General features: G+C 37.6%; 2 protein-coding genes across 2 annotated transcripts in view; both read left to right on the top strand.

The window, feature by feature from the left end:
- The window catches only part of HMGN1 (high mobility group nucleosome binding domain 1), a 1,114,480-nt gene that overhangs the window by 629,555 nt on the left and 458,059 nt on the right, over positions 1-26,866 (top strand). The gene's annotated exons all lie outside the window — the stretch shown is intronic.
- The window catches only part of DSCAM (DS cell adhesion molecule), a 494,765-nt gene that overhangs the window by 456,463 nt on the left and 11,436 nt on the right, over positions 1-26,866 (top strand). The window contains exons 30-31 of the mRNA XM_042456815.1: positions 1,456-1,653; positions 10,463-10,765. Of these exons, the coding sequence (XP_042312749.1) occupies positions 1,456-1,653; positions 10,463-10,765 (501 nt within the window). The remainder of the gene's footprint in view (positions 1-1,455; positions 1,654-10,462; positions 10,766-26,866) is intronic.

Raw genomic sequence — 26,866 nt, 5'->3', positions numbered from 1 at the left:
TGTATGTCAAATACGAAACCGATTCTGATAACGAGATGTTATCCATAACTCACTTGGTGAGTTATCTGAATTCAATCAAATTTGAATTCATTTCACTGGAATAAGCCATTCACCTTGCTCAGCTCTTTTCCCACATGGATAATGTGGGTATAGGATATAGTTGCACTGATACTGGATAAGAACTAGCACTGACTTACTGTGTTGAATTTTTATAAGGGGATCACCTGAAAATCTTGCGTTTTGCATGAAATAAAGTGGCTAGATTTTTGTATTCCTGCTGATTGCCTTTCCACTCAGTACAAATTGGTCTTGGGGTGGGAGATTTGGGATTTCTATTATAGTTCAAAATACTGATTGTTATTCTGTGGTGTTATAACTTTTTTGGGTAAATGAACAATTTCTCCAATTTTTTGCTCTGGTTACATACAGTATAGAAAACCCACAATACAATTAGTATGTTCAGTAAACAAATATACCATTCTAGGGTTCTGGGTTTTTTTTTTTCATTTTGTTATTGTTTGGAATATTTATTAATACTTTGGCATCAATTATAAGAGGTTTAGAAAAGACATTGTACAATCAATATAAAACACTGCAGCATGTTGTTAAATTAAGGAGTCAATTTTGTTTTGCTCAGCTACTCATCTAAGTATTGCCTTTACTCAACAGAAAAGATGACACGCCATGTTTATTGCTGAATGACTTTTTTTTAAAGTGTACTGGTTATTACCCTGATCTCAGAGTGAACAACATATGGACAGTTTGCATCTAAAAAGGCTTTGTAAATAAAAAAATCTGTCAATCTGTCTATGTGAAAGGATGATTCATGAATAATATTTATATCTATGACAATTTACCCTTAGCTCTTTCCATTAAAAATTCATTATATTTAAAATATAAAAGACCAACCATGCTATTTTGAAGAATATCAAATAACTTTTTCATAAGTTTGGATTAATATTTTTAATACTATTATTCCCTATTGTTAGTAATACCCTCTTAGATGCATTAAAGGAAATTCTTTCAGTGCTGCTATTATGTGCCATTCTATTTTCACCAAATTCACTCCCACCCATTCCTTTGAAAAATGAGTAAATGAGGATTACAAGAACTGAGACTTTAGCATGATCCCTTAATGATTGATTTCTAGATAATAGTGTGTATGGTGTTTTTTTTAACGACTCTAAATAGTATTTTATTTATGTGACACAAAAAGGATCACCTGCTTGGCAATCAAGACATATAAAAGGAAAGTGAATAAAGATGCAGCATTTCTTACAAATATATTCCTCATAGATATTATTAGAGAATGGAAAGATTACCCTATCTGACATCAGATCTCATACTAACACTCAGTCGCTGAAGGTTTTTTTTTTTTCAATTCCTTTCAGCCATTTTTCCTGTCTTCTTTTCTTGACTATCAAGCACTCAGCAATCTCTCTCTTTTAACTGCAGACCCTACAACAAGAAGGAATGCAAAGGCTGGGCCTACTGCTCGGAACAGATATGCCAGCCAATGGACTCTCAACAGACCTCATCCAACTATATCAGCACACACCTTAACAACAGATTGGAGGCTACCAACCCCCAGAGCCACAGGGTCTGTGGATAAAGAAAGTGACAGCTATAGTGTCAGTCCATCACAAGATACAGGTATCATTTCTTCTTATAGACCTCAGAACCTAGGCAATAGAATACCTACTTTTCTCAATTTGATCTGATACATCTGAGTTTAGGTTCTTTTTCTTAAAGAGGGGAATAAATAGTTGGTTATTTCATCATCACATGCAAAAAGGATCAATTACCAGTATTTCTATGCAGCAGTATCAATATTCTACGCAGCATTCCTCTTTTATTTGGATGTCCCCAGGTGTTACGGAAAAATTATTGTGTGGAGAAAAACATATGTTGTTTTTGCACAGGACATAATATTTTCTGTGCAGGAAACCTGTTTTCTATATAGAAAAATGTAGTAAAATGTTTTTTCCTGCACAATAATTCTTGTACAACACTAAAGATGTTCAAATACCCAGAAAAAAATGTCTAAAATTGTGCTGTTCTTCTTGATGGGCTTTTCTCATTGTCACAAAATCTGTTTTTCAACCTAGGCTGCACAGGCCAAATAACATATCCTTCCCTTATCCACATTACACAGGGCCCAATCCCCAGTTCTGGTCCAAACTATCCTGATGACATACATTCAATTGAGGACTGAACTCACATTTATACCACACTTAAAATAAATTTTAAAAACTCACCTTTTGATCTGGATTTTCCAGAGCTCCCTGAAACGATGCTGGGTGGCTTTTCACAGATGCATCCTGTGACACTGCTGGCTCAAAGCAGTCCCTCTTTTTTTTAAAATTATTATTTATTTATAGAATCCACAACATATATATATATATATATATATATATATATATATATATAGTACTTGATTTGCGTTATATTGAGCCATATATACCTTTACATTACATAACACATACAATTGCTTTTTATATGGATATACTAAAACATATATGAATTTAACTTATACTTCCAGCTACTTGAGACTTGCTTATATCTTAATATCTAATTTGTTTTATCTTTGATGACAAATTATCATTACAGTTTCCTTCACTCTTTAAATTAACTTTTTACAGATCAAATGATAATATAATAGGATAAAAATAATAGAAAGAGGTGTTTCCTCTTACTATTATTTAACTCTTGGTCTGACATAATTCTGTCATATTAAGTATACCTCTTTTGGTGTTATATTCTTCCCTTATTTTCTGCTGTCTGTACAGTTTCCACAATCTTTTATATTTACTGAATTTTTCCAACTGAGTAAAACAATCATTTCCCTCCAAACCAATATCTATACATAGATTTATCTAGAATAATCTACAAATGTATTTAAGATTTTAACGTTCCATCATTCTTTAGCAGGCTGTTTTTCCATCTTGTCTTCAAGAGATCATAAAATTCATCCCAGTCTCGCTGTATGTTGTTTTCTGTCTTGTCCTTCATCCAGCATGTTAATCTGTCCATTTCTGCCATCTCATAAAGTTTAAATAACCACTGATCTGTAGAGCCTTTGAATTTTTCCAAGTTTTTGCAAAGGATTTTCTCGCACAAGTTAAGGCATAAAAAAGAAACTTCCCTTTCTGCTTTTCTAATTTACTATCAAACATTCCTAACAAGAAAGTTTCCAGTAGGAATGGTATTTAAATTTTCAGATCTATCATTAGACATTTATATATATTAATCCAATATTGTTTAGCTATTTTACGTGTCCACCATATGTGAAAGTAGGATCCAATCTTATTACGACATTTCCAACAAGTGGGGTTTATATTTTTATACATATAAGATAGCTTTTTTGGAGATAAATGCCACCTGTATATCATTTTGTAAACATTTTCTTTCAGTTCCTGTGAAGTTATATATTTCAATTTTTTGGACCATAATTTCTCCCATTCCTCGTAGTTCAGACTGTGGCCTACACTTTATCATGGAATGTCTGGTTACTTCCTTCTCTGTCTCCCACTCCAATAGCATCTCGTAATACTTAGAAATGAATTTCTTGTTCCCTTTCAATTTGATCTCTTCCCATTGTGTCTTTTGGCTTTCTATCCCTATTAGCTTCTTATCTATTTTCCATCTTTCATATAACTGCCTATATAGATACCAGTGACATGTTATTCCGGCTTCTTTGAGTTCTGCCTGTGATTTCATTGTTCTTTCACTTTCTGTTACATCTTTTAATAGATCTGAATAACATAACCACTTTGATTTTGAAATACCTTCTTTGCTAAAAAAAAAAAAAAGGCTTCATGGGGTGAACACCATTGAGGGAGAGATCTACATAATCTACCTTTTAATTTGTCCCACACAAAAAGTAAGGCTTTCTTCACAATATGGTTCTTAAATTCTCTCTGTATCTTATCTTTCCTGTAAAAAACATATCCATGCCAACCATATCTCATATCTCCCCCTTCAAGAGTCAATAATCTTACATTTTTTTAACACAACCCATTCAGAAAGCCAATTTAATAAGAGAAGCAAAATAATAAAGTTTCAAATTGGGAAGGCCAAAGCCACCCCTGCTCTTACAGTCACACAAAATCTTCTGGTTAATTCTGGCCTTTTTCCTATTCCAAATGAATTTTAATATATCAGATTGCCAGGTCTTTAGTGGTTTTAGAGAGTGTAATACTGGGATTGTTTGAAACAAAAACATGATTTTAGGTAATATGCTCATTTGTATTACCGAGATTTTTCCGAGCAGGGATAGTTGTAGATTATCCCATTTTTTAAAATCCTTTTTTATCTTTCTCCACACTTTTTCATAATTGTTATGATACAAATCTGTATTTTTGTTTGTTAAGGTTATACCTAAATAGTTTACTTTCTTTTCTATACCGAAACTACTTTCTATTTCTAATTTCCGATCTTAAATACCTGATATATTTTTAGTTAGTATCACCATTTTTTCTTTGTTCACTTTTAACCCCGCTACCTCCTCAAATTCCATCAATAGTTTAACTAAAGATTTTATTCCTGTACTTGGATCTTCCAATATAAACACAATATCACAAGCAGTCCCTCTGAGGTTAGAATGAGGTGCCCAGCCATGTGACTGAAGCTGGGCATCTCCTTTTCAGCCTCAGAGGGAGTGGCTTGCACTGGCAGTGCAAGTGATAGGCAACACAGTGGGACACATGTGTGAACAGCTACCTGGCCTCATTCCAGATTATCCAGTAAAAGGGGGAAATCAGGGCAGCTTTCAGGCCAGAATATTACAGGCTGCTCCATGTGGATATGGCCCTAGAAATGAATATTTTAAAATATTCTTTCAGTTCTTGGTGTTATAAATCACTGTATCTGTGGCCCCAAATAGACATGATGGTAGATCTATCTTTATGTACACAATTTTTAAAAATGCAACAAGTACCAGCTAGTATGAAATCTGAAAACTTAATTCAATTTCTGAAACTGCTTTGGAAGGAAATCCTCCACTAAAACTCATGAGAATTGGCAGATGGATTGAAAGAGTCTTGCCCAGATCCAAGGTACATGAAGAAAGGGTTGATTTTCACCTCCTATGTCTCTGCTTTGGACCTAAATACCTTAAAGGTACCAGATGCTGTAAGATCTTGGAAGCCAAGCAGGGTCACCTTGGATGGGAGACCACTAAACATAGGTGGAAACATGATTTTTTTTTTCTATTGTTAAATCCAACCATACAGCAACACCGATTCTGATTTGGCTAGAGCTTAACTTTTGTCTATATTCTGTCATTCTGAATATAGCCCTGTACCTATTGTTTATTAACAGAGATCTGCTCAAAACCTTATGTTTTATTTGGAAGCAAACACAGAAATTATATGCCCAAAATTCTAGTATCTTTGTATGTGGAGCAGAAATAATTATATTTGTAGAGGTTGGCTGTTGTTATTTTTAGATTCAGCAGAAATACCAGTTTGACACAGACTGGAAGCCTTTGCAGCTGTCAGAGTTGAAGACATTGTGTATGCCTTGTCTGAGAACACATACAGCTGCTTACACTTATGTTGACATGGTAAACACTTATAGCCTGATAAGAAAGAGGTCTGCCTACTGCATGCCCATGAGGAAGTGATGGATGCTCTGTTCTAGAGGAGCAGCTTAATAAATCTTGACCATTGGACTACTTCTCTCCATATTGACTGCAAAATTATGGACTAGTTTGAGAGGTCTGTCACCTGCTGATTGAAGTTGGTACTCATGCTTCAAATAGACACATATAAATTAATTACGACAATATGTTTTAAAAACCAAGTAACCCAACTATATTCATGCCAAAGTTCAGGTATCTAGATATCATTACACATCCTCTTTTTTGTTACAGATGTATTTTGTTATTCATACATACTTTGCAATAACTTTTTGATGAAAAAGATTCATCCATTTTTATTTTTATTTATTTTTTGTTCCACATGAAATTGTATTTCATGTAGGCCAAAAATAGTTTCTGGACATTACTCAGTGTGAAGTGAGAAATGAGTTAGTCTACTGTACAGCAACTCAGACTCAGTCTTTCTAGACCACCTGGAAAACAGGTGACTGGGAAGGTAAGCAATAATGAGCCTTCTCTTGAAATGACAATATCAACTGTCAGTCAAAACAGCTATCCAAAGCCAATTAAAAAGTTGTGTCCTGATTTCAATAGTTGGAACCAAATAAAGGTTCACAGATATGCCTTCAAAACATTTCACCAGCAAGCCTTATTATTTATTTGCTAGACTGTAAGTATGGTCAAGCCAGGCAATGTCATCTGGGAGCAAAACTGGGAACATACTGAAACATTTCATCCTTACTGAACTATAATGATAACAACCTGATAGCTGGTTTCAGCACATAACCTTCTTTGTGATTTTTAATACATGATTGCCTCAGTACTTGTAGTAATACTAATTCTACAGAGAAATGTAAATTCTAATATTTGCTTTCCCTGCTGAAGTAATGCTATTTTTATAATCAAATCATATGACTGGATTTTACTCTTATTGCGGCATTCGGAGCAGGCATAACCAAGTGATCCTAGATAGCTCTAAAAACCCACAAAAAACTGTGATCGTAGATTGCATTTCTCAGAATTAAGTACCATTAAATTGTAGTTACTTACACGTAAGTGGGTAAAGGAATGAAGCCTAAGTTATCTAAGTTCATTTTTCACCATGCTAAAACTTCTCTTCATCTAAGAGAATCCTTGGGCTGCCCTGATCAAATTATGCAAAGTGGGAGGCTACAAGAGAAGGGAGTCTTTTCAGTGGTGTTACCCCATTTATAGAATGCACACCTCACAGAGTCTTAGTTGTATTTTATCTGCTTTTTTTAAATCTGGAAAACTCCCAGAGAACTTTGGTTAGTGGCACAAATACACACATTTATTCCTGGCAATATTAGTCTTCTACACTTGACAGTTCTCACTAATGGCAGTGGTGGTGGTTCATGGTTCCCATGTCAGTGAGGCACCAAATTGGTTTATGGTTTCCATGTCAGTGAGGCACCAAAGGTCTCACTGACATGGAAAGGAGCTACCCAGTATGCTGAACTTATTATTTGGGGGATAGGTTGTTGTGAAAAAAGGGGGGGGCAAGAGGTACAGACAACAACGGACACCCAATTGGCAGAAAAAGGCCACAACTTTATTGAAAACAGCAAGTGAGTGAGAGGGTTGGCCTGAAAACATAAGGTCTAGATCTGTCATCCACCAACCCGTGTTGGTCAATGAACAGAATTGCTTGGTCATGTCCAGGCTTTGGGATGACAGAGGGGTAACCGACAGAACATGTGTTCACCACATCGGGTGCTGGTTATGCACATATGTGCATCTCCACCCCTTGTCACCGGAGAACGCTGAATCGCTTTTGCCCCCGCATTGGCGACATTGCTACTCCCTCAGCACCCCTGGGTCCCCATTGGACTCCTGATCCAGTGATCCGCAGCACAGGAAACCATGCCCATCAGATGCGAGACCTATGGTATCTAACAAAGCAGGGGGAGAACCACTAAGGTAAATTTTGAATCTTCAATACCAAATACTGTAATTATAATAAAGATACAAAATTTTCTTGCAAAATGTATATTTGTATGTGTATAACAGTTAATAAAGAACAACAGTGATGAACAATTCCTAAATACATTAACAACACTAAGCCAGCTGTAGAAATTAATGCTATTTACTGGTGATTGATAGTCCCAATGATGAAAACAAAGTCTTCAAAACAACAGCAGTGGTAACTTGTAGTCCTAATGATGAGGATGGAGTCAATAGACTATGAGCGGTGGCAATATTCTGTAGTTGTAGGACAATCCAATCTAGGAGCTATGGTAATGATTATTTGTAGCTCTTGTGGATAAAATAACATTCCATTATTGGCAATATCCTTCAAATGTTGACTGTTTTCAACAAAAGAAACATGGTGCGAAACCTTCAGACGGCTACCTCTGGAGTAATGTGTGGCCGTTTTGACTCACTATGGTCTTCATCAGTATAAAATAAATTACAATTCTGGATAGGTATATCATTCTGTCATTCCATGCTTCCAGATCATAGGACAACTTGAATTAGCAATAGTAGAATCCCTGTGGGCAAAACGACCACACATTTTTCCGGAGGTAGCCATCTGAAGGTTTCGCAACAGCAGAATATTGTCCTACAACAGCAGAATATTGCCACCGCTCATAGTCTATTGACTCCATCCTCATCATTGGGACTATCAATCACCAGTAAATAGCATTAATTTCTATTTTTTCCATCTTTCCCACTTATATGACCCTCCAAAAGTCAATGAATAGTCCATTCATAGCAAGAGGATAAATTACAGCAGATGGAGGAAAATGTTCACCATTATTTGTTTCCTGACCAAAAGAATAAATAAATAGGGTTAACTGACACTTGGGAAACCTGGCTGGAAATAATAATACAGTGGGGACAATTTCATACAGATTTCACCTTGGGCAATTTCAGATGACACTGTTATAGCAGTATTATTTCACTTTAACCACTATGGCTGCCTCTTATGGGATCCTGGGATTTGCAGTTTAGAGAGAAGCATTAAGAATTTTCAGCCAAGAGCTCACAGGCCTCACTAAACTAGAAATCCTAGAATTCCACAGGAGGCAGCCAGAGAAGTTAAAGTGGGATAATAGTGGGAGTATTTAGAATTTTCTCTGCCTGAGAATTCTAAATACCTCTCCTTAAAACTGCCAATCCCAGAATGCAACAGGAGGCAGCTAGAGGAGTCAAAGTGGAATAGTAGCACTTTAAGAGTATAGTGTGATAAACATCAGTGTTATAATAGTGTAGTGTGGTATTGTCTTAATGCATCCTAAAATGTATCTGGAAATTATTATATGCAGAAATATACACATTTTTGTGCAGGAATTGTGGAGGCTTGTACGCCAACTGCAACCCTTCCTGGGCCAAAAGGACCTTGAAACCGTGGTACATGCTCTGGTAACCTCTTGTCTAGATTTCTGCAATGCACTTTACATAGGGCTACCCTTGTACCAAGCCCGGAAGCTTCAGCTAGTACAAAATATTGCAGCCAGATTGGACACCGGAGCATCCAGGTTTGACCATATAACACCTATTCTGAAAGATCTTCACTGGCTGCCTATTTGCTTCCGAGCACAATACAAGGTGTTGGTTATCACCTATAAAGCCCTACATGGCTTGGGCCCAAGTTACTTGAGGGACCACATCTCCCCATATAATCCGCCCCGCACACTTAGGACATCCGGGAAGAACCTGTTGGAAATCCCATCTTCCAAATACGTTGTTACATCCCAGATGGCCTTTTCAGTGGCGGCCCCACAAATCTGGAATGGTCTTCCCGAGAAGCTCCATCTTGTGACCCCCCCCCCCCCCCGGAAACATTTAAAAAGAGGCTTAAAACCTTCTTCTTCTGTCTAGCCTTCCCCGCAGAAAAATGAAGTTGTGCACTCCCAATCCCATTGACTCTCTGCCTTACTCTCTTGAATGATTGTTTTTTAGATTTTGTAATTTGTATTTTGCATTTTATCTATTTTATGAGATGTTGTAATGGTTTTATTGGTCTGTAAACCGCTTTGATCTAAGGAAAAGCAGTATACAAATAAAATTTATTAGTATTATTATTAACTGCTCTGTTTCAAGATAGCCATGTGTGCCTTTTCTTCAAGAGTACTGCTTTCATGGGCAAGCAGCTACCACGGACAATAAAAATCTTACATACAAAAAGTACATGAGTTTGTTGTGCAAGATTCCTTTTTCTGTGCCATATTTTTGAGAAAGTTTTTCTTTTTTTTGTGCAAAATCGCTGTGTTTCTCTTAGACAACAGTAATCTAGGACAAAAACATACATGGCTGTTTGAAACACTGTTTTCTACACTGTTTTCTACACATACACACACACATACATACACCCATTCTCCCACAAAAAACGATGTGCATTTTTTGCAGATTTTTTTTCCCACAACAGTATGAAAATTATGAAATTATTCATATTCCTTTGCTAGGGCAAAATAGTTGAACATTAACATGTTTAAAATATGTAAATATAATTTTCTTCATGAAGGAAAGAAGCTAAAAGACATACTTAAGAAATGTTAAGAAGTGCTAGTGTGGAGAACTCCTTCATAATGTTCTATTTATGTTAGTGAAAGAAGCATCTGAGACACACACACACCCTCCTATTACACATTCAAACTGGACACGAGGCACCTGTTAATCTAATGTGTTCAGATACACAGGAATCCAAATTTGTAGTCCAGTGTGCAAACCACTATATCATACTTAACTTGCTCTATCATAATGATGTTCTGAATAGTGGATATGTGAATAATGAAACATTAACTTGTCCCCACAATCTTAAATATAGTTTGCTTATTTTTCAAGCTATCAAAAGAGTTCCCATTTGAAGTGCCTGCTTTCCCATTTGTTGTTTAGATCGAGCAAGAAGCAGCATGGTCTCCACAGAAAGTGCCTCCTCTACATATGAAGAGCTAGCACGAGCGTATGAACATGCCAAGATGGAAGAACAGCTGCGACATGCCAAGTTTACCATCACGGAATGCTTCATATCAGACACTTCATCAGAGCAGCTTACAGCAGGGACTAATGAGTACACAGACAGCCTGACCTCAAGCACCCCGTCTGAATCGGGGATCTGCAGGTTCACTGCATCACCTCCCAAACCTCAGGACGCAGGACGCGTGACAAACATGGCTGTTCCAAAGGCACATCGGCCAGGTAGGTCCTAGGGCAGACCTGTTAATTCCAACAGACAAAAATTCATGCAGAGGAAGATTTGCTGCTATAGAGGTGAAGCTGCCAAATAACCCCCCTACCCTGGAAATGTATGAAATGTTTCTTTCCAGTCTCCTAACAGTGTAATCCTAATTCAAGATGTGCCAGCTGTTGGAAGCTGTGATTAGGCAGGAGCCTTCTGCCAGCTAAATTGCCTTTATGCCTGCCTAGTTGCCTTCTGTTGACTTATCTCAGAGATCAGTTGCAGAGGAATTTGACAGTATAACTGCATCTGGCAGAACATTCAGAAGAAGATCCAAAAGAACTAGAGGAGGGCAGGGACAGATTGAGGGAGGAACAGGGATATGGCAAAATTAAACCTCCCCCAGGCTAAGGACACAGCCACTACCTCAGCTTAAAGGTCAGGGCCATCACTGATGTAGTCCTAAGTGATTCCCCACTAGGCAGAGAGGGCTTTGGATTCAACATAGCTTCATCTAGTCCCAGGTCAACTCAGCTGATTTTATTACATACAGATTGCATTCTAAAATACATCCCACAACATGCCCTGATTCAGGGTGTAGCTATGTGGGCAAGGGACAAAATAACTATTATGCCCCCCCATGACATTTTATTCCGTAGCCCAAATTTCAGCAGTGCACACTGTGAGCCATTGAAAATTGTTCACACATAGAACACTTCTGTTTGCTGTGTTCTCATTTCCTTAGTAACTTTGCCTCTCCCTTTTCTTTGGATGCCTAAGGACTTTATCATACAAGCCCTGTTCTTGCCCATTCACATTAATGATGGGAATTGCATACATATCAGATTGGAAGCACTCCCCTACTACTTGTCCCTTCATTAGGGCAATCGGGCAGTTGCTGGTCCCATGTGCTCTCATCCACCCTCTTCCTTAACCCTGCCTCCCTGTCCTATGTACTACCTAACATGCCATTTGGTTTGTGTATGTGTGTTTTGTTTTTAACATAATTCCAGAGTCCTGCTAATGTGGTTAAACAAAAAAATAAAATTAAAAAATAAAATAGAGTTAAACAAAAAAGGCTGTTCTGGAATAGCAGTGGGAGGTGAGGAGATACTGACACCCTGAGACAGCAATCCTGGATAATTTCCTCACCTGTAGACTAGTGCTATACCAGCACAATGGGGAACCTATGGGTGGGTTTTTCCTATCAATGGCAAGTATGGACTAACCACGATTGGAAGACAAGGCAGCAAAAAGAGAGAAATTGCACTATAAAATAGGTGTCACCAAAGGCATTATTATCAGACATGTGTGAGAAAGTCCTAAATTGAATTTCTATTTGCTAATTGCTAAATTGCTAATTTCTATAATGCTCAACTAAATTTTTGTGTTATTGCAATGCTAGAAATTTAGGGACTAGAGGAAAATTTCATTTGGAGGGGCATATTTCTCATTGGGAGGCTAGTGCTCTCATCTTGCATCCCCTCCCATAGATAAATTCCTGTTCTCATTCCAAATTAGCATTTTCTTTAACAGATGAATGCTACCTGCCTGGTGCCTTTTAAATGTCAGTATCTCTCTACCCTCACCATATACTTTCTAATAGGTTCTCCTTTAGAAGGTTATCATATGTAAATACCTTCTTCAGTGAGAAAAGGAAGCTTCATATTCCATGTACTCCCCTTAAAAATGAAATAGAACTCCTTCGCTATAGCAAAACTATTCTTCTCTTAGTGGGTGTTGACATTCTGGTTATATGATCTTCTTTGAGATGGAATGGGCAAAGTATGTGGTTGTTGGGCTGCAACTCACAGAAGTCCTAATCAGTATAGCAATGATGGCAGCTCTGTTCCAATGACACTTTGCCCACCCCAGATTGGTGTTGTGGCACTATGTACTTTCTCACAGTATTCCAGTAATAAAAATCATATCATGGAACTTTTATTTGTCTACAGTAGCATCCATAGGAAGTTCCAATAACCAAGCATTGTGCTTTCACAGTTTATTCACAGTGGCATCTGTTTTCCTCCGCTATGTTAAACTTCATAGGAGTTTCTATAAGAGTTAACCGCACTGCATTGCAGTATATTAACTGGCCATATTCATTATGTTTTATGCATATTCTTTTGACAATTGATAAAATTCCAGTAAGAAAGAAGAAAGAATTAAGCTCTTTTCTTCCCCTTCTTTTTGTCTGACATTCTTATATTAGTAAAAGTGAAAAATTTCTTCCCTCTAGTCAATGCACAGATAATCTCTCTAACACCAAAGACAGATCATTAGCTTGGCTCCTTTTGAATGCCAAGCAAATAATTCAATGGTGTTTTGATATTTCTAAATATTTTAATTACTTCTAAATGATGCAGCTGCCTACTAAAGAATCTAGCACAAAACTTCCAGCCTCTGTTTTCCCTGCTGAAATCTCCATAATATGGAAGGTCAGCAAAACCACTCAGGGGATGCACAGATTTATAGTCAGGCCCAAAGCATTTAAGGACATCATTTGTATTCAGTTCTTGTTTTTTTGATAGCTTTTAAGCATATTTTGCATTAGGGGAAATAAATTCATTGCATGGTGATATTAATTAGAATCAGTGCATTAAATTCAAACAATTCTGCAAACACAGTCTCAATTTATGGTGTCTCGTAACTAATGCTCAGCATTCTACTGCTGTCGAGCAACATAAAATCAAATAAAAATATAGCAGATTAAAACAGAAAATTCCACCCAAAATGTCCTTTAAAAGCAATTTTTAAAATACCTAAAAAAGTTATCTCACACACATACACACGTTGTAGTGATATTTCCTAATCTTACATTACTTTTGAAATGTAACATCGTTATGCCAACATTTTTGTTATGATGACCCAGTCATAGGTTGTTCTTAGCAATAGCTGCCTTGAGTCCCTGTACTGGGAGGAAGGTGGGATACAAATAAATAGAATAATAATGATAATGATAATGCTTAATGAAATTAGCCATTCATTGCCTTCCTCTAAGGCTGACATAGAGTGCCTTGTCCAAAGTTACCCTGTGAGTTGCCATGGCTGAGTTGAGGAAGGATTCGAATTCTGGTCTCATGGAGTCCTAGTCCAACATTCAGGCTACTACACCATGCTGCCCCTTGTGCCTACATTACCCCAACCCTTTAAAAAAGAAGAAGCTATGTTCCAAGGTCAGTGAAACTTTCCATCCTAAGCTTTTCTAACAAAAATGTTCAACAAATGATAGATAGCTGGATAGATAGGCACTTCATTGTTGGACTCTTGACATGGGAAACTCCTTAAAAACATCCAGTTCACAACAAAGATCATACCAGAGGCCCAGCATTCAGTTCTCACAGTGGGCAACCAGTTGCCTGTTTAAAGCCCACAAGCAGGACATGAATACAACAGCAGTGTCTTATTCATGATCTTCAGCATATACATAGGCTTGGCACCTTTGGGACCAAAGGGAATGTATATGTACCATGACTGGTAGCTAGTTTATCCTCCATGAATTTATTCAATCACTTTTAAAGCCAGCATATATGGTGATTTGCACTATGTCTTTAGGTAGTATGGTCAAAGCTAATGCACTACATGAAGGAGAGGTTCCTTTAGTGAAAGAGGCATTATAAATAAATGTTGTTGTTAATCTGTCCTCAGTTCTCCACCATTCACCTTAAGTGGACAAACTTTCCTTTTAAATTTCTGTCATGTCCACCCCAGCTTTTTAGCAGCATCTTAAACATCACTGAATCCCAATTGGTTATAGCAATACGGGTGACTTTTAAATCAATAATTTTATTCAGAAATTTAAAGATGAATAGAACTTGCATGCTTTTAACATTATTGTTCCCATCCTGATTATAGATTCATTCATCTACATCAGATTGCTGGAGTGCCTGGTCCCTCTGCCCACATACACACACGTATTATGCATGGCTGCAACATAAGCACACCTAGTTAGCATTTCTCACTTGATTTAATTTGACCAATTTGAAAGAGAGGGAGTTATTTAAAATGTGCATTCATAGCACTATCTCACTGAAGCCTGACTGCAATTTCCACTTCTTAAAAGTTTTCCTAATTGTCTAATTAGCAATATATTGTCCAGGGTCCTCCAATCCATTTGGACCATTTCCCTTTCAAAAGAGCATAACCATTTCTTCTTTCCCAGCAACTTCTATGCCAGCTGCAATATTTCTTGTAGTACTGGTGTTTTGTCGCATATAATAGTTAGAAGTGATTTCTAAGTCACCTAGCATTTACATGTACCTCTTGCCTGACACATTCTTTATAATACCAAGTTTAGTTTTCCACGTACAAGAAAATTAGTTAATGTGAAAATGACTAGGACAGTTGAAACCACAAGACCATGAAATTAGCATTTAGTTCTTTAAACTGCAGTGAAGCCTGTAAAAATGAAATAATTAATTATTCAGTACCTTTCAGCCACAGTTGCTTTAGCCTACTAGAAACAAATAATACAACTGAAAATAAGTTTCTAGAACCCACAGAAATGCCCTTGAACTGCCATGAATCCTGTATGCAAATAAATAAAATTTCTTCTTGGCAAAATCCTTAGGTTGTTTAATTTAATATCTATATATTCACCTCCCTGCAAGTGTGGAGTTGCAAATGGATTCCATAGATTTAGGTTATAACTAATGGTGACTTTGCTTTAGTGCTTCATCTCATGCAAGTCAGAACACCTATGTTTCTTCATCGGTTCCCCTTGTACATGCATTTCATATAAGATGTCCAAGGTTCACTTCTCAGCACCCCCATTTTAAATTATTTCTCTTGCATATAGAGTTCAGTCAGTTGTCCTTTGTCTTGTCTTCTGGCTCAAAATGAGATGCAGATATGCAAGAGAGAGAGAGAGAGAATGGAGAGTAAAGAGTTTTTATGAGATTTTAAGAGGTTGTTTAAGTCATATTGTTTGAAGAAAAGTTGTATATCCTCAGCACCTTGCCATAGAGATTGCTTTTCCTCTCTCTACAGCTCCAAGAGCCAGATTAAATTTCTTATAGCATATCCAAGTGAGACTGAGTCCATATAGGGCAAGGCTATGGAAAGCCCTGCTCAGCTCACAACTTGCAAAACATTATTTCACATCTCATGGGATTTTTAAGGTCTAAATTCATACCTGGGATTTATCACCATTATTTCTTGCCAGGAGTTTCTTGCCCTGTGCTTGTGCATCACTAGCTGGCCAAGTGTGTGAGAAAACCTACTCTAAACATTTAATGCTGCTTATTTATTTATTTTTTTAAAAATACGAATCCTTGGTCTTTCAACTGACACATGTAGAAATAGTAATATTTTACTTTTTACATAATCATTAATATCATTTTATTTAGTTTTGTGAGAATTATTAGGTGCATTTGAAATTAGAACAAAGTTGCTATGCATGCTTGCCTGGCCATAGGATTTGAAAAAAAGAGGCTCGTTTTCTGAACTGCTCATCTTACCTGAGGCTAAGAAGGAGGTTAATAGGATTGTGTCATTATTAATCATTGAACCAGGACACCTTCAGAGTTTGCAAAATTGCAAATATATATCACATTACTAAACATCCAGGCCTTGATGGCTCAGGATGCAATCCTTACTGGGCCTTATTTCTGTTAAGGAAAATGCAACATGGGACATCCAGTAGTAGAAATAAAACATGTATGTGAAAGTCACAATGACTAAGCAAGAGCAATTAAGAAGTCACAAAGGTGAAAAAGCTAATGTAATTTAGAAGTCTTGAATGTCAAGGACAGAATTATAGAATGTACAATTGGAAACACCTGAGATTCATTAAGTCTACAAGGTAAAATGATGAAATACTTAAGTATGGGTTGAACTATGTGAACCAATCAAAATGAATGTACACGCCCACTGGGTGGAAACTGACTAAGTGGGTGGTGATTAACAATGGCTATAATAATTGCTATGTTTGCCAATGCATTGTGTGGGTATTTGTGGATAGTTGGAGTGTTTTGGAGATTGTTGAGGGCATAGAGTATTTGTATATAGTAGAATAAAGTAGATCTTTTATATATAAGACTACTGAGTTGTCTGGTGTCTTGAGTGAAGATACAAGAGCCAGCAGAATCCTGGAGAAGTTTGGAGACATCTCAGGAAGAAGAGTGAGAAGGTTTGGAGAGTTTGTCAGGGTCTTCAGCCTATTCTCTGAAACTCTGCTGCTTTGGAGAAAAGCATTAACCACTGACCAAAGCTGGTCAGCTCTGCTGCATAACAAGGTGGTGAGTTAGAGCCAGAGGTGAAGAGCTACAACTCCCATCATCCCTGACAATTTCTGCATCATAGATGAAATGGATTTCTAATGAAATTTGCATACATATTTCCTAACCCACATGTAATCCCTCCTCCATCATGTTGCCTCCCTCTCTTTTAAGATTTAGAGAGACCATTTCTCAAACCACCCCTCCATTGTACCCTGCTTCAAGCAAGGCAAAGTTAAAGCAGTTGGGGTCTGGAGCAGTTTAAAAACTGGAGGCCCCTTTTGCACTTATATGTGAGCTATTGGGGGAATAGTGGCATATAAAATATTAAGTAAAAATAATTGGATAATGGACTAAAATACAAAGTACAAAAATCTTATTACCCTTCCCAAAAATCCCCCCCCCACACATAAATATTCTATGACTGTATGTGGAAAAGACGAATATGTGTTGACATTCAGACTACTTCTGTTGCTAAAGAAAATCTGTTGTCAAATTTCTTACTTTAGAAATGAACTGTGCTTGTTTTTGCTACTGCAAAGCCATTTGTAAAACTGTCAAAGGCTATAATGTCCAGAAGATTTGTTTCTGAGGTTGTCAGCACCAATGGGTCCCTTTGTGGACTAAGCATGCATGCCTTCAGTTCATAGTTTTCCTCACCCCCTTCTAGTATTAGATGTCTTTTCTATTATTTTTGTTATTTTATTTATTTCATTTATATCCTGCCTTTTCCACCAATGAACTGAAAGTGGTATAGATGGCTCCCCCAACTATATCCTCACAACCACCTTATGAGGTAGATTAGGTTAAAATAGAACCGAGGGAACTAAGAATACCCAGTGAGCCTTGTCTATCATTGAAGACTAGAATTTATGTCTTCCAAATCCTAGTCCAGCACTCTGGCCCTTCCATCAAACTGATTTTGCCTGGAGAATATTGTGCACAGAAGATTAGTGTATAAAAATAGCATATAAAAAGCCAAAAGTTAACAGACAGAATTTTCTTCTGCTCTAGGAATAGCCAGGGATAAGAATTTTGTGTCTTGCCATTCTTCCAATACCATGGACTGTCAAAAAGACAAATAAGTGGACCCCAGAGTAAATCACCCCTGAACTCTCACCAGAAGTCAAAATGAGAAAATTGGGGCTGTACTTTGGACAAATAATGAGTCAACACAACTCATTCCAAAAGACAAGGGTCTTTAAAGTGGAAAGCAATGGAAAAAGGGGAAGACTACATTATAAATGGATTGATTAAAAAAAGAAAGCTATGGCTCTGAGTTTGCAAGACCTGCATAGGGCTGTTAATAACAGGCCTCTTGGAGGTCTCTTATTCATAGTGTTGCCATAAGTCAAAGCTGAATTCATCATTCAAAACAATGATCACAACAACAGCCATTCCATTTCTAGTTATTGTTGTTGGTTGCTGCATGCCTTCAAGTCATTTCTGACTTACAGTGATCCTAAGGTGAAGCTCTCATGGGTTTTTTCTGGGAGAATTTGTTCAAAGGAGGGTTGCCCTTTTCTCTCTCTCTGAGGTTCAGTGTGACTTGTCCAAGGTCACCTGGTGGCTTTCCATGGCTGACCAGGGATGCAAACCCTGACCTCCCAGTGTCCTAGACCAACATTCAAACCACTATACCACATTGGCTCCCCCAGTTGGCAGTTAGTATTTATTCATTTACTCTCATGTTCAAACAATAAATTTCATTTTTGGATTGGACTGGAGTCTCTAATCCATTGCCAGGCTTCTATCTACTAACATGCATCAATATCATATTTCCTGCAGCCATTGTTCCCCATAAAGCCTTTTACCTTGAGTCAAAAACATTCAGGAAACATTAGCCTGATGCATCAGGTACACCAGACAATAAACAAAACATGTTTCAACACAGCATAAGTTAGAATGGTTATCATATCATAGTCTGATTCTATTCCTTTTTACCCAGATGTTTCTCTAAATGGGTTCAACGAGGCTTACTTACTCCAGAGTAAAAGTGAATAGGATTGTGGTTTTAGTTTGATCCCAAAGTCATCTGTGGGATTTGAAATATCCAACTTCTATCAATAAACCACTTTAAAACTTCTATGTGTTCTATTACCTTATATTTAACAGTAATTATTTTATAAGATGTGACTTAGCAAAAAAAGTGTGTGCATTCAGTCTGCAGAGCTAAGAAAACCTACTATTTGAGTATAACTCCCAGAATCTTCCAGCCAGACCAGACAGTGGACATGTTGGCTGGAGGGTTCTGGGAGCTGGGCACTCAAAAAAGGAACTTTTCAAAGTTCTGAAATGCTATGATTAGTAGCTGCCTTTGTAATTGCCTATAAAACAGACTCTTACGATAGCTATTTCTCTCTTGGATCCTGAGCTTGAGGCAAACAGTGGAGGGTGAGGGGGGCAGAAATATTATTTTATAGTACTCAGTGATTAGTACTATAAAGAATAGGCTCAGCACAATGGTAGAAAAAAATACAACATTACATTAATGTAAAGGTAATGTGTTCTTAGCCAGTGTGGTGTAATGGTTTGAGTGTTGGACTAAGACACTGGGACACTAGGATTCGAATCCCACATGGAAATCTACTAGGTGATCTTGGGCAAGCCACATTCTCTCATCCTCAGAGGAATGCAAAGACAATACCCCTCTCAATAAATTCTGCCAAGAAAACCCAGTAATAGGTTCACCTTGAGGTCACCATAAGTCATAAATAACTTGAAGGCACACAGCAAGAACAGTAGTGTGTTTCTAAAGTTAATCCTGCAAGCCAGGTAAAATAAATGGGAGACTGTTTTCATTATTTATTGCTTTGTTTTACTGATACGTGAATTTAAACATGCAGAACCTGAGGGTTCACCCATTTGCGTGATAGAGAACAAAACAGTAACATGAGGCAGAAATCTATTTCAGAGGCTCAGAGTGCAATCATAGGTCTATTCACAGCTTGAATTTTTGTCTGCTCCTTTCTGGAAGGATTCCTGACAGCCTAGTTTTACAGAGCCAGAAAATAAAAATGTGTGTTTTATTTGGCATGGACAGAAGAACAGAACAAAATGCATGATGAAAAATTTGTTTATCCAGTCATGTTCCCTTTTGTATTAGGCAACTATTCAGTGTGAGAGTGAAAAGCAATGGTGTTTATCCATCTTGTTTTTGTTAGAACTCATGTAAAACTGAAAGCAGTTGTATTAGCTGCTGACCTTGATGAAGCCTTGCAAATTTACTTAGAGCCCAGCCTGAAGAGACAGGTCAAATGAAGCAGCTTTGGGCCACTTTGGAGGTGTGCTATTGAAATGACACATGTGACCTAAGAGACTGGAAACTGCACTGAAGCCGTGCTCCAGTCCTTAGGACAAGGGTGAGGCTTTGGCATGGTTTCCTGCCTCTTAGGACACGTGTGTCATTTAAACAGCACACATCCAAAGTGGCCCAAAGCCACTTCATTTGGCCTGTCTGTTCATGCCCATAATGAATCTAAATGAGAGTGTTGGCTGGAGTCCTGTTGTTTAGTCCCCAACTAAAGTATACCTGTCAGTCACTTGTTGAATGGAAAGTCAACATGTAATTAAATCCAAATGACTGAATAGTTCTATTCTCATTGGTACTAACAATATGATTCAGCCCCATATTACCAGTGATAATTTTTATATTGCCCTTCCTTTAAAAAAAGCTCAGGTTTGCAAACATGATTCCCCCCTCACCTTGTACATTATCTTAAAAACAACCCCATGAGGTAGACTAAACTCTGAAAATATGCAGAACCTTTCTCCCTCTGCATATTTCAAACTATCACTCCTATAATCTTTCATCATTGGCCATGGTCAGTGGGGCATCTGGGAGCTGAAATCCAAACCAAAGGTGGATAGGTTCCCCATCTTGACCTAAAAGGCAGCAATTGAGTAGGCCAAGTACAGCTAGTGAGCTTTATGGCTGATTGAAACTCTAATCTCCCTGAGCTAACTCTCACACTCTAATATTACACTGCACTACACACTGGCTCTAAAACAGCCTTCCCCAACATGTTTAGATATTTTGTATTTCAGCTTGTAACAGGAACACATAAGGTTGTTGAACACTACTCTTAATTTTTAAATAAAATTAAATAAGATCACATTGACTTAGGTGCATAACTAGTTCGATTAATCTTTCTGGATTCCTTTTCCTTATTTTATTTCTCAAATATACTCTGCTTGGTTGGGGGGGCATAGTTCTAACTTTCAAAATTGGGATCAAAGTTTCATGTACATATTTGAATCAGACATTACTATAAGCAGCTCAATTTGTCATTTCTGTCCATTTCCTACCTATCAACTTTCCCCTACATTTTTCATTGCCTGGGAGTACTCCTGTGGTCTGAAAAGTATTGATAAACTGTTACCTCAGTGCATATTCATCACCAGTGAAGAATCACCCCTTGGACATCCATTTGTGTTGTGAAAGAGATCCTGATTCCTTTTCCAATTGCCATTAACATTTAGGAAGAAAAGAGTCATGCTAGGAGAGGAAGAACGTGCTTATTGTAGCACTACTGATATATATCTGTGTGTGCTCTCCTAGGGTGCTTATTTCATTGCTTTCCACCCACTCAACATTTGCAGGAGAACATGGAAAAGCTCTCCCAAGGTTCCAGCAGAAAACTGTGAAATGGACAAATCTGCTTCTTCATTTGAGTAGTTCCACTGTGTGCTTTAAAAATGCAGTAGACTTTTTTAATCAAGTCTTGATTTGCTTGAAGCAATTTTAAGATTGATGCAGGTTGTCAGCCTAGCTTCATAAAGGAGTTGTGAAGCAGTGGGGCAATGATGGGAAAATGATACAAGCAGGCAAGTGGAATAATAGTAGAGTAGGTGGCAGAGAGAAAAAGGAATGATGATCAAGAATGAACGATAATTTTAAAAACAACAACTGGAGATCTCCATGTATTTGACTTGGAAGGAAAACTCACTTTGAAGGTATCCCGATTCTATTTTTTCTCTTTAAAAGTTGTTACTAAAATATATTTTAGTTCCACACATATAATATAAAATGCATGGCTGATAACATGCAGAATCTTAGTGATAATGAGACCTGTGGTACCAGCATTGTACCAGAACTGCTGTATAAGAATTCAGTGAATTTTTTTAATAATCTATTGTCAGCCCTCAGTCTTGGTTTTTTTTATTTTTCTCTGTCGTATATCCCCCATATCCAGCCACCGCCAAGGCCTGTAGATTCTTTCTTTACAGTATTGCTAAAATCTGTCCATTTCTCTCAACCTCCACTGCCAAGACCTTGGTCTATGCTCTGGTGGTCTCCCAACTAGATTATTGTAATCTCCTTCTGGCAGGGCTTCCTCTCTCACACCTTCATCCTTTAATCTTTGTCCAGCATTCATCTGCATGCATTATTACATCTGTTCACCGCTTTGACCATGTTTCTCCTCTGTTATCATCCATTCACTGGCTCCCCTTCCCCTTCCGTATTCAGTATAAGCTTCTGTTGTTGACTTTTAAAGCCCTGCATGTGCTGGCCCCTCCTTATCTATCTGAACTTCTTTTTCCTTACATTTCCACTCGTTCCCTCTGTTCTAGTAATCAAGGTCTGCTGTCCCAGCCTAGGATCTCCACTGCCCCATCCCAGATTCACCCCTTCTCACATGCTGCCCCTCACTCCTGGAACCTTCTTCCCCCACGAGTATGGGTCTTCACTTCTTTAACTAATTTTAAAACTCAGTTGAAGACCATCCTGTTCAGGGAAACGTTCTAAGGCATTGTGTGATTATTTATCTGATATTTGATGTTTTTAATTGTTGCCTGCTTATTTTATCTAATTCTATCCTGTATTATTGTTTTATATGTATTTTGTAGAATGTACACCATTGGCAGGTTTCATTTTTATCGATTTTATTATTTGTATGTACAGCACTGTGCAAATTTACAGTGCTATATAAATAAATAATAATGATAATAATAATCAGTTGAAGCTGAGTTAAATGTTACGCTCAGTAATAAAGGGTCTAATTACCTCGGCTTCCCAGTTTAGGTGTGAGGGGAAGAGATGGTCATGCTGGTCTGTGGGGGAAAAAATCGATAGTTGAGCAATGACTTTATTAGGGCCACCCCTACTTTAGAAATATGTCGCTTTTCAACTTTCCACATCTCTTCCTCAGTCTAGGTGGCACAATAAGCTGTAAATGTGTCAACACAGAGAAAAGAAATCCAGAAATTAGGCCAGATAATGTGCAGTTTAGACCCAGTTTCAAAAGGGAGATTTACAAACTAAATGAATTTTTCACAAGTTGGTGTTGCAGGTATCAGGTGTGCCAATGCATGTTGGAACCAAAACAAACAAAAAAAAAACCCACACACTAATGTTTGATCCTCATTTCTGAAGATATAAAGGCTAGCTACAACTCAGATTTGCCTCCTGCCAGACAAAACAGGATAGCAATAGCAATAGGACTTACATTTCTATACCACTTGATAGTGCTAAGCACTTTTGAAGCAATTTACAACATGTTAGCCAATTGCCCCCAACAAGTTGGGTACTGATTTTACCCATCTACGAAAGAATGGAAGGCTGAGGCTTGGAACCCCTGGGATTAAACTCACAACCTTGTGGCTGCATTTAACCACTGTGTCATCAGGGCTCCAGGATAGTCTATCCTGGATTAGAAAAGAAAAGTAATACCGGGAAACATACTTACCCTGCTCACCATAACAGGATTTAAAATTCTCCTTTGTTCAGAAAGTAGAAGATACAAAGAGAACGAATGGTCATATACGTAATGGCACACAGCTTTCACGCAGGAATTTTCTTAGAAGGGGAAAGTAATCTTTTTACAGTGGTACCCCGGGATACGAATGCGCCGCCTTACGAAATTTCCGGGTTACGAAAAAAATCCATTCAAAAAAACTGTTCCGGCTTACGAACGTTTTTTCGGGTTACGAAAAATTTTTTGGTGCTTTTCGGCGCTATTTCACACGAAATCGCGGCTTTTCCCCATTAGCGCCTATGGGTTTTCGGCTTGCGAAGGCTTTTCAGGTTACGAAAGCGGCGGCGGAACGAAATAATTTCGTAACCCGAGGTACCACTGTACTGCAATATTCTGGCATTGAGAGCCATAGTGTTATAGTGGTCTGATTGTTTGACTACAACTCTGGAGAATAGATTTCAAGTCCCTGCTTTGGCATGGAAACCTATGGGGCAAACCTCACACTCAGCCTCAGAGGAAGACAAGCACCCTCTGAACAAATCTTGCCAATAAAATATTGTAATAGCTTCACCTTAGGGACCACATATGTCAGAAATAACTTGAAGGTAAACAACAAGAACATACATTAAGTCCTTTCTGGGTAGAAATTTAGTTCAAATGAGAAATTAAGGGAAGGGCCTACTTCTTAATTCACCATGTGTTTGTGTGCTGGTGATGCTATTGCTGTGATCAAACATATGATAACACTTGCTGAATCTGTCAGACTTAAAGAGCAATGCTGTATTGCAGAGACAGACAACAATGAACAGTACCATACCTAGGATCCATAGTGGTCCCACCACTGCAAATATCCAAAATAAATAAATAAATAATCCAGAAATCCACTTCTAATTTCCATTTTAAAAATTAGAGCAGTTTGCCCAGTTTTATGTGAAAACTTCACCAAAAGATATACTTTTTCTGTGGAATAGGTCAGAACCAGTGTAAAAATCCAGCATTGGGGCCATATGCAGCCCTTGGGCTGGATTTTCTCATGTCTAATTTTGTGGACTAGATGTAGAATGTCAAGTGCTTCACAGACGGAAGAAATAAATGAGAGGTAACATTATTTGCTTCTCTGTCTGTTAGTTGAGATATGCAATTTAAGGGTACATTTTGGGACCCTTGAATACAATTCTAAATAGTTCCCTGTGACCCCTAATATTTCCCTGTTACTCCTAATAGTTCCCTGTGACCCCTGCACAGTCTTTCTGCCTTTTGCCCCTGCCAGTCTAAACATTATGTGGTCTGTACATTTTTTTTTACTTCTTAAGTCACCCTATTTTATATTATTGACTGTTGTCTCTGATCTGATTAAATGGAGGGGGAATTTTAAAACTTCATACTTCATTAATACCATTAGATCTCAAATATAAAGTTGTGCTGCTATACAGTATGATCTCCATATCTGCAAGATGGGTACCCATGGTTTCACTTACCCATGTCTGAAAAAAAAGGTCTCTCTAGGCATCCAGTGATCCTCTCAACCTACACCAGAAACATAGAATTTGCTATTATCTGCAATTTTCACTATCTGTGTTAATGTTTCCCTTGCTGATACAGGGGTCATAGTCTAAAGGCATCAACATAAAAAATATTTTCCAATGCATTTATGGCTTTGCTGTGCAGCAGTTTTGATGCATTATCTAATACTCAGGGTTGCTTGACTATAAATGTCCAATTAAATCAGTGGCACAAGATACCTACTAATTCAATTCTGCAATTACAAACAACATTGTAGATGTTATTTATGAATAAGTTAATGTAGTGAAAGAACACACACACACACACACACACACACACACACGTTAGCTATTACTTTGACAGAAGAAAATACTTTGCTACTATTTCACAAACACTAAAATTGTTTTATCAGGTGCCAGAAATATTTTCTGTTTTCTTTCAAAGGTATTTTCTTTTCATCTTTATGCTATATTTAATATAATTTTTAAAAGCATGCCAATTGTAATTTATGTAGCAGCATTTCTTAAAACATTTCCTTCAGGTTTACTGAAGAAATATGCTAATGTCTGTGATAGGCTTTTACTTTATACAATCCCTTTCAAGGCCCATTGTTTAACAATTTCATGTGTGCTTTAAAAGCCTAATCAGTTTTATTTCTTTGGTTTTCTGTACAGTACAAAATATAATGCATATTGCTTCTACATCAGCTCTAGTACCAAACTGATGACAAATAATGAGTTCCTAAATCTAAAATTTATACAACAGTCATCCAGCTATGCTGCCCTTTAATTGCTCAAATACGGCGAAAGTGTTGTACAAAAGTAGTTTCAGCACCATAATTACAGTTGAAATCCAAATCCAAATCCATCTTTAAATTTTACATGAGCCTGAATGTGTACCTGATCTAACCTGTCCTTGCCGAGTCCCTTTGTTCATCTGTTGTAGGGACTGAAGCATATGGTTCTTCTTAATGAGACATGATTTGTGACATACTTTGGAAAACTGTTAGATGATATGTAACCAGAACCAGTTATTTCCATGGAAATGGTAACTGATGAAGCTTCCTCTTTGTATGATCCTTAGGTCAGTTACAGGTCTTTTCCCTGTAACTAGCCTTCCGTGTTACTGTTCACTGCCTCTCATTATTCTGTTAGCTTTTGTTAGGAATTTAGCTCCAGTGCAACATAAAACTCCCTAATGACAGGAAGTGGGATAGGTATCAGTCTGCATGACTAATCTAGATAATATAATATGCAAGCTAACAAGCACAACTTTTGTACAAAACCCCCCAAAAATGTAAACCAAACTTCCTTGGGGCTACTCCACAGAGTGAGAAAATTGGAATTTTGTCCTACATGTTCCATCTGTGGGATGAAAGGCAAAAAGCCAGCCACGGTTACCATCTGTGGAGCTGCTCATGGCCAGAAACTATATGGCATTTCATTATTTGCTTCCTCTGGAACCTGCCAAATGGAGCTACTGTGCAATTGCATGGAAAGGCTAAGATGAAAGGGGGTTGTCAGATACCATACAAAAGCACTGTCAGGTGGAACTGGAAGTGAAAGTGAGCTCATGTAATGATAAAGTCTGTGGGATGCATATAATCATGAGACCTGACAACATTCTGATTCTATTATTCTGAAAGCCCTGGGGAAAGTCTAGAATTTCTTAACCTAACCTGCATTTTCTCCTGACCCCTATT

The sequence above is a fragment of the Sceloporus undulatus genome, chromosome 3, assembly GCF_019175285.1.
Source record: "Sceloporus undulatus isolate JIND9_A2432 ecotype Alabama chromosome 3, SceUnd_v1.1, whole genome shotgun sequence".
NCBI lineage: Eukaryota > Metazoa > Chordata > Lepidosauria > Squamata > Phrynosomatidae > Sceloporus > Sceloporus undulatus.
The sequence above is the reverse complement of the archived record's forward strand: the minus strand, read 5'-3'. Positions and strand labels throughout refer to the sequence as shown.